The 15652-nt window shown below is 42.8% G+C and overlaps 1 protein-coding gene across 1 annotated transcript in view; it reads right to left on the reverse strand.

Moving 5' to 3' along the window:
* Positions 1-11559, reverse strand: part of TSGA10 (testis specific 10) — a 35446-nt gene extending 23887 nt beyond the window's left edge. The window contains 7 exon segments of the mRNA XM_054163169.1: positions 2767-2844; positions 2995-3168; positions 3519-3674; positions 4736-4932; positions 6301-6370; positions 8567-8758; positions 11506-11559. Coding sequence (XP_054019144.1) covers positions 2767-2844; positions 2995-3168; positions 3519-3674; positions 4736-4932; positions 6301-6370; positions 8567-8758; positions 11506-11559 — 921 coding nt within the window.
* Between the last annotated feature and the right edge of the window lie 4093 nt (positions 11560-15652).

Raw genomic sequence — 15652 nt, forward strand, 5'->3', positions numbered from 1 at the left:
GTTCCATCACATGAGGAAGAACAACTGGAATGGACTGACACTTGAGCCTGAATGAGAGACTGTTTGAGTGGACGCCCAGATGAAGATATGGACTCTGCCGGACATGTCATCAGAAGTTTTCTGATCTGATGATGTGTTTGGGTGCAAAGATTATGGTATGAAATACAGGGGTGGCATGTTGTAGTTTGAGCTGGGTGCCCCCCTGGTGCATTCACTTCCTGTGTCCAGAAGTCCAGCCCAGAGGGATGGACACAGGAAATTGTGTATTTCCTACCATAATTCTTTGCACCACTATAAGATCCAGTGCGGAGTCTGGCACTTCCTCTTTCCTTCCCTCTCCGAGACTTGGTAACTGGGGGAGAGATCTCCCGGCCATGGGCCTGATTAGGCCCAAGGCCACAGGGGGATGGGCAGTCTCAGGCCTGGCCAGCTGAGACTAGCCCAGCAGAGGGAGGGGGAAGAAGGAGCCCTGGGGGTTTTGCATGCACCCTCAGGTGGGGATGGGATCTTTCTTTGTCACTGCGCTTTGGGTTTTCTGTAACATTCACTGCTTTCTATTTAAACTTTCATCACCTTTGCAATCCGTTTGTCTGAGTTGTTATTTCTGCCTGTGGTGGGGAGGGGATCTGCCCCAACCCATTACACACATGCAGGCAGGTTCTGAAAGTGTCCAGAGAAGGAGACTCCACAACCTCTCTGGACAGCCTGGTCCAGTTCTCTATCACACTCAAAGAAAAGAAGTTTCTCCTTAAGTTCAAGCGAAACTTCCTTTGTTCTAGTTTGTACCCACTGTCCCTTGCCCAATCACTGACCACCATTGAAAGGAGCCCAGCCCCATGATCATGACTTCTTCCCTTTGGTTATTTATAGGCACTGATAAGATCTGCTCTCAATTTTCTCCAGGCTAAGCAGTCCCAGGGTGTCTCAGCCTCTCCCAGTAAGAAAGATGCTTCGATCCACTTATCATCTTTGTGACTGACCCTCTGTTGGATTCTCTCTGGTAGTTTCCTGTCCCTCCTTAGTTGGGGAGCCCAGAACTGGACACAATACTGCAGGTGCAGCTTCACCAGGGCAAACTAGAGGGGAAAGAGAACCTCCCTCAACCTGCTGGTCACATTCTTTTTAATGCACCCCAGAATACTGTGGGCCTTCTTGGTCACAAGAGCACACTTCTGGCTCATGGTGAACCTGCCATCCACCAATGCTCCCATGTCCTTCTCTGCACAGCTGCTTTCCAGTAGGTCAATCTGTAACCTATATTGGCACATGGAGTTATTCCTCCACAGGTGCAGGACTCTACACTTGCCCTTGTTGAACTTCATGAGGTTCCTTTCTTCCCAAATTTCCATCTATTCAGGTCTGACTGAATGGCAGCACAGCCTTCTGGCGTCAGCCACTCCTCCCAGCTTTGCATCATTATTAAACGTACTGAGGGTAAAATTTGTCCCTTCATTCAGGCTGCTGCTGAAGATACTGAACAAGACTGGACCCAGTAGTGACCGATGGGGAATACCACTAGCTACAGGCCTTCAACTAGACCCTGCATCATTGATCATAAACCTCTCTACTCTGTTGTTCAGCGAGCACAACCTCACTTACTGTCCACTCATCTAACCCGTACTTCCTAAGTTTACTTATGAGGATGTTATGGGACACAGTGTCAAAAGCCTTGATGAAGTTGAGGTAGACAACTTCTGCTGCTCTCCTTTCATCCACAACCTCACAGAAGGCTATCACGATGGTCATGATTTCCTCTTTGTGAATCCATGCTGACTACTCCTGATAATCTTATTTTCCTCCACATGCTTAGAGGTGGCCTCCAGAATGACCTGTTCTATCACCCTTCCAGGGACAGATGTGAAGCTGACTGGCCTGTAGTTTCCTAGGTCCTCGTTTTTGCCCTTTTGGGAGATTTTTCCAGCAGTCTGCTCTCAGAAGGGTGTTGCAGCTTCAAGTATCTTGGGAGCCCTCTATTAAACCCACTTCAGTTTGGAAACGTGTTTCTTGTATCATGGTGGCAAAACTGGATGTAGTGTATTCCAGATGCGGTAAAGGGGGACAATCACTTACCTTTGAGCCACTGGCCACGTCCCGTTCACACAGCCTAGTACACTCTTGGCCTTCTTTGCCACCATGGCACACTGCTGGCTCATGCACAGCTTGCTGTACACCAGGGACTCCAGAGCCTGAATTTTCAGCAGTGTTGCTCCAAAACCCATTGGTTCCCAATCTGTATTGGTGCTAGTGGGTCTTCTTCCCAGATTCAGAACCTGGCATTCATTCTTACTGGACTTCACAAGGTTCCTGTTACCCATTATTCCTACCTATCTTAGTCTCTGTGGATGACAGCCCTGCTTTTGAGCATATATATCAACAGTCTTCCCCACCTTGGTGTTATATGCAAAGTTTATGGGCACATAGTCTGTGGCCTCCTTCAGGTCACTGATAAAGATGTTAAACAGGACAGGCCTCAGAACAAACTTCTGTGGTGTTCTGTGTTAACAGGCCAAATTAACTGGTACCTGATTGAGACTGACCATCCAATGAAGTTTTTCCCCATCTAACTGCCCACCAGTCCAGACCACAGTAAGATGGGTGGGCAGAAGGGATACAAGAACACCATGCAAAAGTCATGTCAAAAGCCTTGATAAAGAACATCCACTGCTCTCAGCCTGCTGTATCATGATAGAAAGCAGTCAGGTTTGTCCTGCAGGATTAACCACTTGTACTACATTTACAATTCCATAAATAATCATTCTCCCTTACATTTTCAGCAGCGGTTTCTAGCTCTTCAATTCTCTGTTCCAAGTGAGCCTTTTCATTAAACGCAGTCTCTTGAGAAATCTGTATCAAATAACAAGAACAAGTCTGAACTCACTGCAGACATGGAATGCAATTAACTCTCAAGATTAGAATAGAAATCTTTAGCAGCTTCAATTGCATCACTTGTTTTCATGTTAAAATAACTGGGGAGGTGGGGACGCCGAATCAAACCTTTAACTGCTCCCTGAGGCTATCACGTTCTGTAGACATCCTTTGGAAATCAGACAGTGCTGTATCTCTTTCTGTCTCCACACGTCTCAATATAGCTTGAACTACAACAGTACTTTTAGGAGTTCTGGGACATTTGATAACTTCCTGACGAAGTCGGGAAATCTCTTCCTGTGCCTGTTTTTGAAAACAGCAGCAGAACGGAAATATGGAATAGACAATGTAATATATTGCTGTATCATACAGCTGGTAAAGCAGAGCATCCCAGAAGCTCTGCAGTATCAAAGATGAAGTAATGATTTGTGCATATATTCTTTGATTTGGGAAAGCACTCTTAATTCAAAACAGCTCTTACAAACTTGTAATTAATTGACAGATTCAAATAACAGAATTCCTGTAACTTTTTTCTATTTATTGGACAACTGCTTTGCATTTTTCTTCCTTTTTCACATACAAAAAAAGGATTTTTTTTCTTGTGCATCAACTTAAGATATTTTAATTAATTATATAAACAGAAATAAAGTTACCTGTTCATAAAGATTGACAATTTTTTCTTTCTCAGCTCTTAAAACCGTGAAGTTGCCCTGAATTTCTGCCACATAGCGCTCGTATTTTTTCAGTGTTGACTTAAGTTCTTCACATTCTCTCAATATTTTCAAAATTTCTGGATCAGAACTCACTCCCTTAAAGAACATAAAGAGATGTAAGGTTAAAGCAGAGAAACTGTTCCTGCATCAGGAACAGTGTGGCCAGCAGGAGCAGGGAGGTCATTCTGCCCCTGTACACTGCAGTGGTTAGGCCGCACCTCAAGTCCTGTGTCCAGTTCTGGGCCCCTCAGTTTAGGAAGGAGGTTAACTTGCTGGAGTGTGTCCAGAGAAGGGCAACAAGGTTGGTGAGGGGCTTGGAACACAAGCCCTACGAGGAGAGGCTGAGGGAGCTGCGGTTGCTTAGCCTGGAGAGGAGGAGACTCAGGGGTGACCTTATTGCTCTCTACAACTACCTGAAGGGTGGTTGTATTCAGGCAGAGGTTGGTCTCTTCTCCCAGGCAACCAGTACCAGAACAAGAGGACACAGTCTCAGGCTGCACCAGGGGAGGTTTAGGCTGGAGGTTAGGAGGAAGTTTTACAGAGAGAGAGTGATTGCCCACTGGAATGGGCTGCCTGAGGAGGTGGTGGGGTCGCCGTCGCTGGGGGTGTTCAGGGCGAGGCTTGACAGGATGCTTGGTTGCATGGTTTAATTGATTAGGTGGTGTTGGATGATAGGTTGGACACGATGATCTCGAAGGTCTCTTCCAATCTGGTTTATTCTATTCTATTCTAAACAAAACTTGATATGCTTTCTTATTATACCCAGTTTGGAAATGTCTATGAAAATGAATAAACCTTCAACCTACTCAGCTCAAGGCAGTCAGAACTGTACGTGTACTTTTCTCAGTATTAAATCCTAGATACACATAACATTTTTTAAAATAGATATCTATTTTGAGTAGGGAATGTCTACCACAAATAGTACTGACAATCATGTTAATTATTACTTAATGTAAGCAGTTGTCATCAACCGTTAGAAGGCAGTGTAAAACAGCAATTAAGTTCACATTATTGGCCCATTCTCATCTTATACATCCCTCTGTTTATAATCAGTTCATTTTTCTTCCTGGTAGTTATGGCTTTGGTAATTTAGCATAAAATAAACCAATATTTTAAAACATGCATTCTGCAACTTCCAAAGTATTTTCCAAGCTCACCTGAACAGATGGCGATTTTTTTGACATGCTGCCACAAGGAAAGGTTCACTTAGAACTTAAAAATGTGTCTCTAAGTATCTTCAGCAAATTCTCGGTCTCCCTTTTGTAGTAGTCTCTGTCCCCTTCCAATGTCTTAAGAAAGGCATCAAGCCTTGAAGCTGACTTCCCTTGCTTTATTTCAGCTTCTGTTTGTAAAAAACCTACAGGTGCAAAAATGAGAGAATTCAGTCACTGAAATGGAACATTTTGAAGGAATGATACTTCAATGTGAAATAGATAAACATACTCTTCAAAATGAAAATGAAGCAGACATCTAATTAAATATTCATTTTAAAAAGTAACTTCTGAATGTATTTTCTCATTTTTGTTATGTTGCAGACTACATGTGAATGTCCCTCTAAAATCAGTCTAACAGGACAGAAAAGGACACAAAAGACAAATGTTACTTAACTTGAAATATATCTGTTTAAAACTAAGGAGGACAATTAAGTACATTTTTATTGGAATAGCTAATGAATTTTTAAATATGCAAGAAATGAGGCCACTATGTTTGCTTAAGATCCATGAAAGATGAATCTCTGAAAGGGATATAATGTGCAAGAAAGTACAGCTGAAATCCCAGAAGATGTGGGAGTCTAAAACAGATTCTGAAGATGAACTGCAATTCCAAAGTTCAAAATTGCACAATCAATTCCTCTCCATTGCAATCTGTCTGTTTGAAGTACCTGGATTCATGAAAAATTAAGTATGCAGGGAATACTACACTCTGCAAATTTATTATTTTTGTTAATACATATACAGAAGAAGGTCTTTAAATCCCCCAAAAGTTATAAATGCAGCATCTAAATATCTCAGTAAATCTAGCAATTGAATCCCAAACTTTCTGTCTGAAGGACTGAAACCTTTCTAGGGTAATTGAGCACTAAACTCTACATGGTCAGAGTGTTGGTTTTTTTCTGGAGGGGGCAGGTCTTTGCAGGACTGTGGCATAACTCAAATATTTTATACAGAAAAGAAAAAAACCCACACCTCTCCCACTACCATAAAATTTCAGACAAATTCTAAATTACAGTAAGATATTATCTTGAATACATATAAATATTCCCTACCAATTTACAGTGGAAACAAGTGAATGAGTCTACTTAACGTATTCAAATGTTAATTTAACAATTGCATCCTTGGATGTATTTCAAAATATTCCAACAGTATTGTTACAGCTGAAAGAAGACAGAATATTAAGATAGAAATTGCAAATATAAAGTTACTTCTTTCTGTTGTGCAAGTCATTTACAAGGTACTCAAAACAGTTGTATGCAATTTTGTAAGAAAAATTATTAAGGTTGTCAAAAGCAAAATCATTACAGGCTAGCTGTAGAACTGAAACAAATACTCACCCATCCAGACACTAAAAACTAGAAATGAAAACATGTTTGTTTATCCATTCTATAACTTGCCTGATATCAGTGAAAACAAAGCAAGAGCATTTCACTTGTACAAGAATTAATTTCACACAGAAACTATTTGATTTCTTAGCTACATATATATGAATGAGATATATATTTAGCTCACAAACTTCAGTGTTTTCACTGTGTGTTCCAGTTTCTTTACCTTGTTCTGATGGTGCTGAATTTGAATCTGCCATAAAAAAATTTGAGAGCAAGAGATACACCCATTTTTTATGATCATTAGTGCAAATCCATCACTTTAGCTCAATTGTTCTAGTCCAAAGAAGGATTTTGTACACATTTCCTAGTCTGAATAAACTAAAAAATTACTCAGTAACAATAAACTTAATCTATAAGGGAATCAGTTAAAAGTTTTGTCTTTGGATACAGTCCAGGATTAGGAAAAGTAGTCATAATTGAGTTAGTCTCAGGTGAGTGAGATACCTTTTCCCATTTCTCTTACTGAGAAATGTTTGAAAAGAGGGACAGCATTCATACACCTGTTATGAATATCCTGGTGATTCTGTGATTTGTGTTACAGGTAGAGAATTCAGAGTGCACTGGGACTGGGGGTCAGGAGCTTGCAGGAACCTGTTTTGAGGACAAAGGGGGAGCTGCATATTTTACAGACTTAACCAGAGACAGTGTGTTTGGCTAATTGGAGACACCAAGGCTGAGGAGAAGAACTGAGAATCTGTTTTCCTTAGATAAGAAGCCTGGAGGTCTGAGCATGCGTGCAAGCGGATGCTTTGACCCCTACCACACAGAACGTAGGGAGAAGGGATTTGATCACCTCTTCTGAAGACTCATTATCATATGCCTGCCTTCTATTTAGCATAAGCTTGCTTATGTAGATGATGTAACTATACAAGATGAAGAAAGCTATAGTAAAGCTGCTGTGGGGCAAAGTTTCGTACCCTCGCACACCCAACCGGTTGCTTTGCTTGCTTTTATTGCCTTTTATTACCTTTTTAAGATCTTTTAGTGCCAATAAAACTGTTGCCAAAAACTTTTACCAGGAGTCATCTATAACACACCTAAGGGCTAAAGATGTAAGAATATAGCTACACTAACTGTAAACAACAAATATGTTTTCTCCACTACTACTAAATCATATAATTGGACACGTACACAATGCGATTGTCCATTACCCTGAGAAATCATAGAATCATAGGTTGGAAAAGACCTCAAGCATCATCAAGTGCTGCAACCTGTCACCACAGACCTCATGACTACTAGACCATGGCCACATCCAATCCCCTCTTGAACACCTCCAGGGATGGTGACTCCATCACCTCCCTGGGCAGCACATTCCAATGATGAATGACTCTCTCAGTGAAAAACTTTCTCCTCACCTCAAGCCTAAACTTCCCCTGGCACAGCTTGAGACTGTGTCCCCTTGTTCTGGTGCTGGCTGCCTGGGAGAAGAGACCAACCCCTTCTGGCTACAACCACCCTTCAGGTAGTTGTAGACAGCAGTAAGGTCTTCCCTAAGCCTCCTCTTCTCCAGGCTAAACAATCCCAGCTCCCTCAGCCTCTCCTCATAGGGCTTATGCTCAAGGCCTCTCCCCAGCCTTGTTGCTCTTCTCTGGACACATTCAAGAGTCTCAATGTCCTTCTTAAACTGAGGGGCCCAGAACTGGACACAGTACTCAAGGTGTAACCAGTGCTGAGTACAGGGGCACAAGGACTTCCCTGCTCCTGCTGGCCACACTATTCTTGATGCAGGCCAGGATGCCACTGGCCTTCTTGGCCACCTGGGCACACTGCTGGCTCATGTTCAGCCAGCTGTCAATCAGCACCCCCAGGTCCCTTTCTGTTTGGCAGCTCTCAGCCACTCTGACCCCAGCCTGTAGCTCTGCATGGGGTTGTTGTGACCAAAGCGCAGCACCCAGCACTTGGACTTCTTGAATGCCATCATGTTGGACTCTGCCCATATGTCCAGCTAGACAAGGTCCCTCTGGAGAGCTCTTCTTCTCTCTAACTGATCAACACCTGCTCCCAACTTGGTGTCATCTGCAAATTTACTGATGACTGACTCAACCCCCTCATCCAGATCATCAATGAAGATATTAAAGAGGATGGGGCCCAGAACTGATCCCTGGGGGACGCCACTGGTGACCGGTGGTCACTAAAAATGAAAAGCAGTTTTCACTGAAATTACACTATTTCCAAATGCAGTTGTGATTTTAATCATCATACCATGCTACACTTAGAAAAATACCAGTGACCAGAACTTATTCCTCCTTCATCCCATCAAATACACTTCAAAGCAGAGCTGAAAGCTAGAAATGCAACCCAAAAGGTCAAAATATCACCCAGTTCTCCATAATATTAGCAAACATTGAAATATCACTGTGCAATATTAATTCTTCTAAGTAGATACCTTTGCTTCTTCAAGCTCCTTGTCAGCAGTATTCAACAACAATTCCTCTTCCAGTTGCTCAGATAATTTGCCAATTACAGGAAGTTTACACAGACTATCATTTTTACAGGTGAATCTGTCCACTTGACTCTTATCTAGCAGTTGTATGACATGTTGCCTTAGCTCACCACTTATCTTCTTCAGATCTTCAATCTATGAGGACAAGGAGGAAGCAAGCATTTTACTTCATCTTAAGGATGTGATAGGAGTCAAGGATTTATCAGGGGTACTTCATAATAATTAGTAATTCACATTGAACAAAAGAAAAATCAGTATATGTTACTCACAAATGAATATGCACGCTACTGGCACTGAACAGATTACTTTTGAAGGGTACTGAACAATGGAGAATCTGATGCTTAGTACTTATGCTAAAATCTAACTCCAGCTGAGCTACCACTACAATTATTCTCCCATATTACTGTGAGAGGAAATTTCTCTCTAGGCCTGGCCTCAAGTTCCAAAAAATTACTCATTATGGGTTTGTTAAATCTTGGGAATGTCCTTCAATCATCCTCTGTGATGGGCCCATATCCTTCACACATACTTAGCAAAGGCCAGCAGAAATATAGCAATCAATTATTAATTAAAAATTATCAAATAATTAATATATGACTAAAAATCACCCAGAAACAATATTGCCTTTCGGGGGGGGGAAAAAGAGAGAAAAGGAAAAAAAAAGTCCTTTTTGTAAAAAAAACCAGAAGTTGGTAACTGTTTTGCTACTATCAACTTACTGTAACATCTCAATTACAAAGGAGCATTACTGCCTCATAATGCTTTTCAGTTTTATGAGCCCTCAGATTTCAAAAACCCCAGCCTAATCAAGACATGGATAAAATGGGGCAACAAGGCTGGGGAGAGGCCTTGAGCACAAGCCCTATGAGGAGAGGCTGAGGGAGCTGGGATTGTTTAGCCTGGAGAAGAGGAGGCTCAGGGGTGACCTCATTGCCCTCTACAACTACCTGGAAGGTGGTTGTAGCCAGGAAGGGGTTGGTCTCTTCTCCCAGGCAACCAGCACCAGAACAAGGGGACACAGTCTCAAGCTGTGCCAGGGGAGGTTTAGACTCGAGGTGAGGAGAAAGTTCTTCACCAAGAGAGTCATTTGTCATTGGAATGTGCTGCCCAGGGAGGTGGTGGAGTCACCATCCCTGGAGGTGTTCAAGGGGAGATTGGACGTGGCACTTGGTGCCGTAGTCTAGTCGTGAGGTCTGTGGTGACAGGTTGGACTCGATGATCCTCGAGGTCTCTTCCAACCTTGGTGATACTGTGTGATACTGTGTGAAATTCAGTGCAGAAACTCCACTGCTTGTGCAGGCTGAGTCTGTAATGCATGGGAATTCAGTATCTCTGAATACTGAATTCTATGAGGTTCACTTGATTCTAGTAGTTTTTTTTCAGGTACTAGCAGTGCATAAAAATACATTTTGAATTATTTAGGAAGATGTGAAAGATGCTTTGTGACAAAAGCTTTCTAGGTGGGCTCTGTCCTGTAACATCCTGTAGTAGTTAACATTGGGTGTACAAATATATTAGGAGATTCAATGAAAAAAAAAATTATTGTAATTTTGGTATTATGCTTTCAACAATTCTGATACAGGTTCTGAGTTAACAACAAAACACAGTTATAAGCCTGGAAACATGGTAATTATTTATTGGCTGAGTGGAAAAGTAGCTTAAACCAAACAAAATCCCCACCACACCTCAGAAAGCATCCACAAAGGGCAGTAAAGACAGTATCTGTAACTCCCTGTTTAGGGTTTCCTGCCCTTTTATTAAGTTACAACATCTGGGGAGAATACAGTTCTGCTATTACTGGAGAAAGTTCACAATGATGCCTGCTTTACATGGTGGGAAGAGGAATGCTAATTAAGGGGAGGGAGGCTAAGTCCTACTGTACATTTGAATGTACAAAAAGATTTAAAATGACAAAACTGAAGTGCAAGATGTGTCTGCACCCTCAAGCCAGTAACTGGCCACACCAGAAGTGGTTTTGTTGCTCCACGCAACCAACCTTATATCGTATCTTAAGGGTGTTTTCCAACCTAAATGATTCTATGATTTTCACCCCTCATCTTCCCTTGGATAACCAAGAAATTTATGGCAAGCACTCAAAGAAACCATATTTAGACCACAAAATTAAGAGTTTTTCCATGGAAAAATAGCAGTTTAGCAATTTACTCTGCTTTATACAGGCAGGAATTATCATTAGAGCACCTTAACTAATTACAGTTCTGCTCACAATGCTATACAATAATAGTCTGTAAACAGACAAAATTACCAATACCTCAAGGCTTTGTAGACTCAAAAACCAATACCACACTACCAAAAAATACACAGACCTATAAAAAAAAAATCATAAAGCACAACCAACCTTCACTCCTGTCATATCACTGCATTCCACTCCTGACAACTTGTTGCAGCAATATTAACTGGGAAGGAGAATGATAACATTTAACACTGTAGACACAGAAGGACACAGAAAAGCCTGGTTTTGTATTCCAGCTATATCAAAATAGAGGAATTATGTGAAAATGCAAAATGTGGACATAACTTCTGAACAATCCCTATCAGCACTCCTTCAAATATAGAACACAGCTTGAAATATTTGTAAGTGTTCAAAGTATGTTCAATTTAGTTGAACTGAGGGATACAGAGCTAATTAGCATCAACTTAGTGCTACTTATGTTCTACTCAAAATCCACAAACACTTTGAACTACAAAAAAGGAGAAGAAGATGGGATGTTCATTGGCAGCTTTCTCAGAATAACTGCGATAAAGTAAGGTCACCGGAATGAGTGACATGAGTCAGTGAAAGACTGACTACACAGGGTGGATTGGCAAGCACCCTAGCACCTGCCTGATTGTCTGCTTTTATTACAGTACGGAAAGTGGCCTACAGGTCTAACAAGAGAATCCCAACATTCAATTATCCAGGAAATTATCACCAGCATGACCGCAACAGTTTCTCTCCATGCTCACATTCATGAGTTTCAAGAAAAATAGAGCAGCTGGTTCAATGAGCTATTTCCCTACCACATTCTGCCTCATCTGATTCAAATCTCTGTCACCAGTCTGACCACCAGCCTCAGGGTGTTTTTAAGCACCAGTATAAATGATATTTTTGTTTCAAAGTAAGCTGACTTAAATTTTAATATCTACAAAAAATATTTTAGAAAGCAATTCTTGAGGCATTAATCCTAAAATTATTGATGCCATAGGAGTACCTCTAACAATAGAGACAGCCTAGATGTTTCTATTAGAGTCATCATCATTACTGACATGTAGTAAGGTAAAGCCCATCCTTATATTCAGTTCTCTCTGAAAGAGGTACTCACAGCTTCTTCCAGTTTTATGCACTGCCCTAGTCTTTCCAGCAAGACAACAGCACAGAGAAATCTGCAAGCTGTCTGTACCTTCATTACCTTGCTAAGAACTGAGGATTCAAATTCACAGATAGAACACATACTATTTGCTCATTCACAATACTACTTTTACTCAATTTGAGAAAGACAACTTGTGGCAAAAAATATTTATGTATCACAGAATGGTTTGGGTTGGAAGAGATCTGAAATATCTTAGAATCACCTGGGTTAGAAGAGGCCTCAAAAGGTCACCTAGTCCAACCCCCCTGCAGTAAGTACGGACATCCTCACCTAGACTGGGTAGCCCAGAGCCTCCAGGGATGGGGCCCACATCACCAATCTGGGCAACCTGTTGTGGTGCTCAACCACCCCCATTGTAAAGAATTTTTCCCTAACATCCAAACTCTCTAATTCCTAAACATTTCTAACTGCAAACTACAGTGCTATCACTGCTGGCCTTCATAAACAGTCCCTCACCAGCCTTCTCGCCGGCCCCCTTCAGGTCCTGAAAGGTGGTGATTAGGTCTCCCTGGAGCCTTCTCTCCTCCAGGCTGAACAACTCCAGCTCCCTCAGCCTGTCCTCCTAGCAGAGGTGCTCCAGCCCACTGATCATTTTCATGGCCCTCCTCTGGACCCACTCCTTCCTGTATTGAGGGCTCCAGACCTGGACACAGCACTCTGGGGGAGAAGTGGAAGAACCACCTCTATCTGCTGGTCAACCAACCCACCTGCCATGGGCAGGGACACCTTCCACTAGATCAGGCTGCTCAAAGCCTCATCCACCCTGGCCTTAAACACTTCCAGGCAGGGGGTATCCACAACCTGTTGCAGGGTCTCACCACCCTCACAGTACAGAATTTCAACCTTACATCTAATCTACATTCTACACTCTTTTAGTTTAAAGCCATTACCCTTTGTCATATGATTTCACATCTTGAAGAGTCCTTCCCTGTCTTCCCCTACCTTCCCCTGCAGGTACTCTTTCAAGCCCCTGGAAGGCTGCTCTAAGGTCTTCCAGGAATCTAAAACAACTATTATTTATCCTTGCCATAAAGTGGTAAGATTTAATGACGGCGGCTGACACATTTCTCCACCATCCTTTGAATTTTTTATCCTTTTATCCCTTGCAACTGGAATAAAAAGTCGCACTAGGTGCACTCCAAGCTTCCTGCAGAATTAAGACACTCGCAGCAGGCCTTGCAGCACGACCAAAAGTATTCAGAGGTAGTACTAAGTTTCTGAACTGGCTAACTCTGAAAAACTGTTCTTCAGTTCCAGGTATTTTAGTAATTAAAGATGTTCCGTTCCCCCTTGTTCTTCACAGCGTACGCGGTGACAGTACCCGAGATGCCCGCACCCACGACACCAAAGCCCTCTGCATCCCTCGCCCCGGACCGCTCGGAGAACATTCCACCCTGGGGGGCACCGGTGCGAGTCCTGTCGATCTCTACCTTCGGGCGACAATTTGCTCTCCCCCTCCGGCGCCCCGGGAAACGCCGAGCGCTCATGGCGGCCGCCGGGGCCAGGTGCGGCACCGCGGCGCCGCTGCCCGGCCCGCCGACCACGCGCACTCACCTGCCTCCGCGCCCGCCCGCCGCTCCGGTCCGCGGGGGGCGCCACGCCCCAACGGCAGCTTTGTCCTCGCGTCCTCTGGCCGCCTGGCAACGTCCGGCGGGCAGCCGCGCGGCCTCCGCCAGACTGCGGAACGCTCTCGCCTGCCCGAGGAGCGCGGCGGGACGATCTTCTCAGCCCTGGGGACAGCCCGCGGGCCTCTGCACAAGCGGGCTTCTCCCTTCCTAGCCTCTGGGCGAAGCTCTCCACACGGGAGCACTACTAAGGAGGGAGGCGGTTTGTCTTCCAGATAGCTGAGTGAAAGCCTTGGCTAGTCTGGATGGTTGTGAAGAAAATCCTACTCCGGTTCTCTCCCCTGAATGAAAAGCTGTCCGTAAACATTACATTCTAATAGTGTTCCTCCCCGCGAGGCTGTCCCATTTCCTTGGGCTGGGAGTCCTACAGGACAGAAGCCAAGCAGCCGCCAGGGACATACCAAATTCGGGAACAGTACCAGCACAAAAGCCCGCCCTGAGTAGCGAGCATGCAGTCTCCGCACTTGTAATTCTCTTTAATTTTGCTCTCAGAGACGATCATAACACCTCTTGTTCTTACAGGTGTGTATGACAAAAATCTAGAGACCAAATGAGAGGTTAGCAATAATCCTAAAAAATAAAATTTAAAGTTACACATTGTAAAACCTTGTACCAAATTATCAGTGAAACCTTTCTTCCATTAATTCTGATAAATATTTATGAGCACTGCCTTCATAGAAATTTTAACTATTCATCTACTTGGTTTCATCTTGGGATGTTCTTGAATAACTTGCCTATGAAAATTAAACTTTCAGTTATCAGGTTTATGACTTCTAGCATAGTTCCTCAATAAACAATATATTTCTTTGGGGGGGTTAAGTACAAATGAATATCAAGTCACTAGTTGTTATGTATTAATGGCTTTTTTGTTGGAGGGGCAGCTAAGCCAAGCCTCTCCTCAAGTGACATACTCTCTCCAGACCTTGACCTTCAAGTACCCATGACTTCCTCAAATAATAGTTCCATTCTTTATAGTTATTTGGGGATGGACACAAAGAGGTGGGTGAATATCACAAACTGGCTACTCTGATGTATGAAAAATTACTTCCCATTGTTGGTCTGAGAGGAATTTTTCAGTCTTCAAGCACCCTTTACCTTTAATTCAAACCTCCCTGGGCCCACCTGTATTTGCGCAGCATAGCCCTCACCCTTGATTAATCTGAAAGCCTCACAGAAAGACAGGGAAAGGCAGCATGAGCAATGCTTACAGGTCAGAAGATTTCACAAAGGCAAGCAGCCATGCCTTGTCAGTTCAATCCCAGGAGAGAAGACTGGTATTCTAAAACTGCCACAGCTCATCAGCTGGGACAGACAAGTTGCTCAGGGAGCACAGCTGAACACCTCTACTTTAATTATGTTCATCTCTTACAGAAACTAATATCCAAGGAGACATTTTTACAGACAAAAACTCCCAGCAATCGCCATATGATCTCTCTGGCTTGACAAGAACAAAACAGATGTTAGATAAGAAAGACTTAACCTTGTGAAAATAGCCTTCCTTTAATTAAATCTTATCTCCTTCTCAAACCCCATTTAATTTACATATGGATTTGTAAGATATATGTACCAGCTGTAATGTCCAGAATAAGTATTACCTTTAACATGATACTCGTTTCTTGAGGGTGTCAAGTATTCGCTTTACACGCATGATAAAACCCAGTCTGTATAAATTTCTCTTTTTTTAATGTCAGGACTAACATATTGAGTGGTTCACAAACAGTGTAAAGTTAAAATATCAAGGTATTCAAGGCCAATTATGCTTTTCATTATTCCACTAACAAAATCATATTAAATTACTTGTATTTTCTTACACTCCAAGATTGGAGTTACTATTTATAGCACCTCTAGCTGCACGTTTGCTCTTGGAATAGCACAGACAGGGATATGAAGACTAGTAACTTTGTGAGAAGCAATGAGAAAAAGGCAACAAGGCCGTGTGAACCCTGTGACTCCTACTGCCTGGCAGAGTTGGGCACAGATAGAAACTGTCTTTGAGTGAGGCTGCTTTAAGTAAGCCCAAAAGTCAAGCTGAGAAA

Source organism: Dryobates pubescens, chromosome 7 (genome assembly GCF_014839835.1).
Source record: "Dryobates pubescens isolate bDryPub1 chromosome 7, bDryPub1.pri, whole genome shotgun sequence".
NCBI classification, from domain to species: domain Eukaryota; kingdom Metazoa; phylum Chordata; class Aves; order Piciformes; family Picidae; genus Dryobates; species Dryobates pubescens.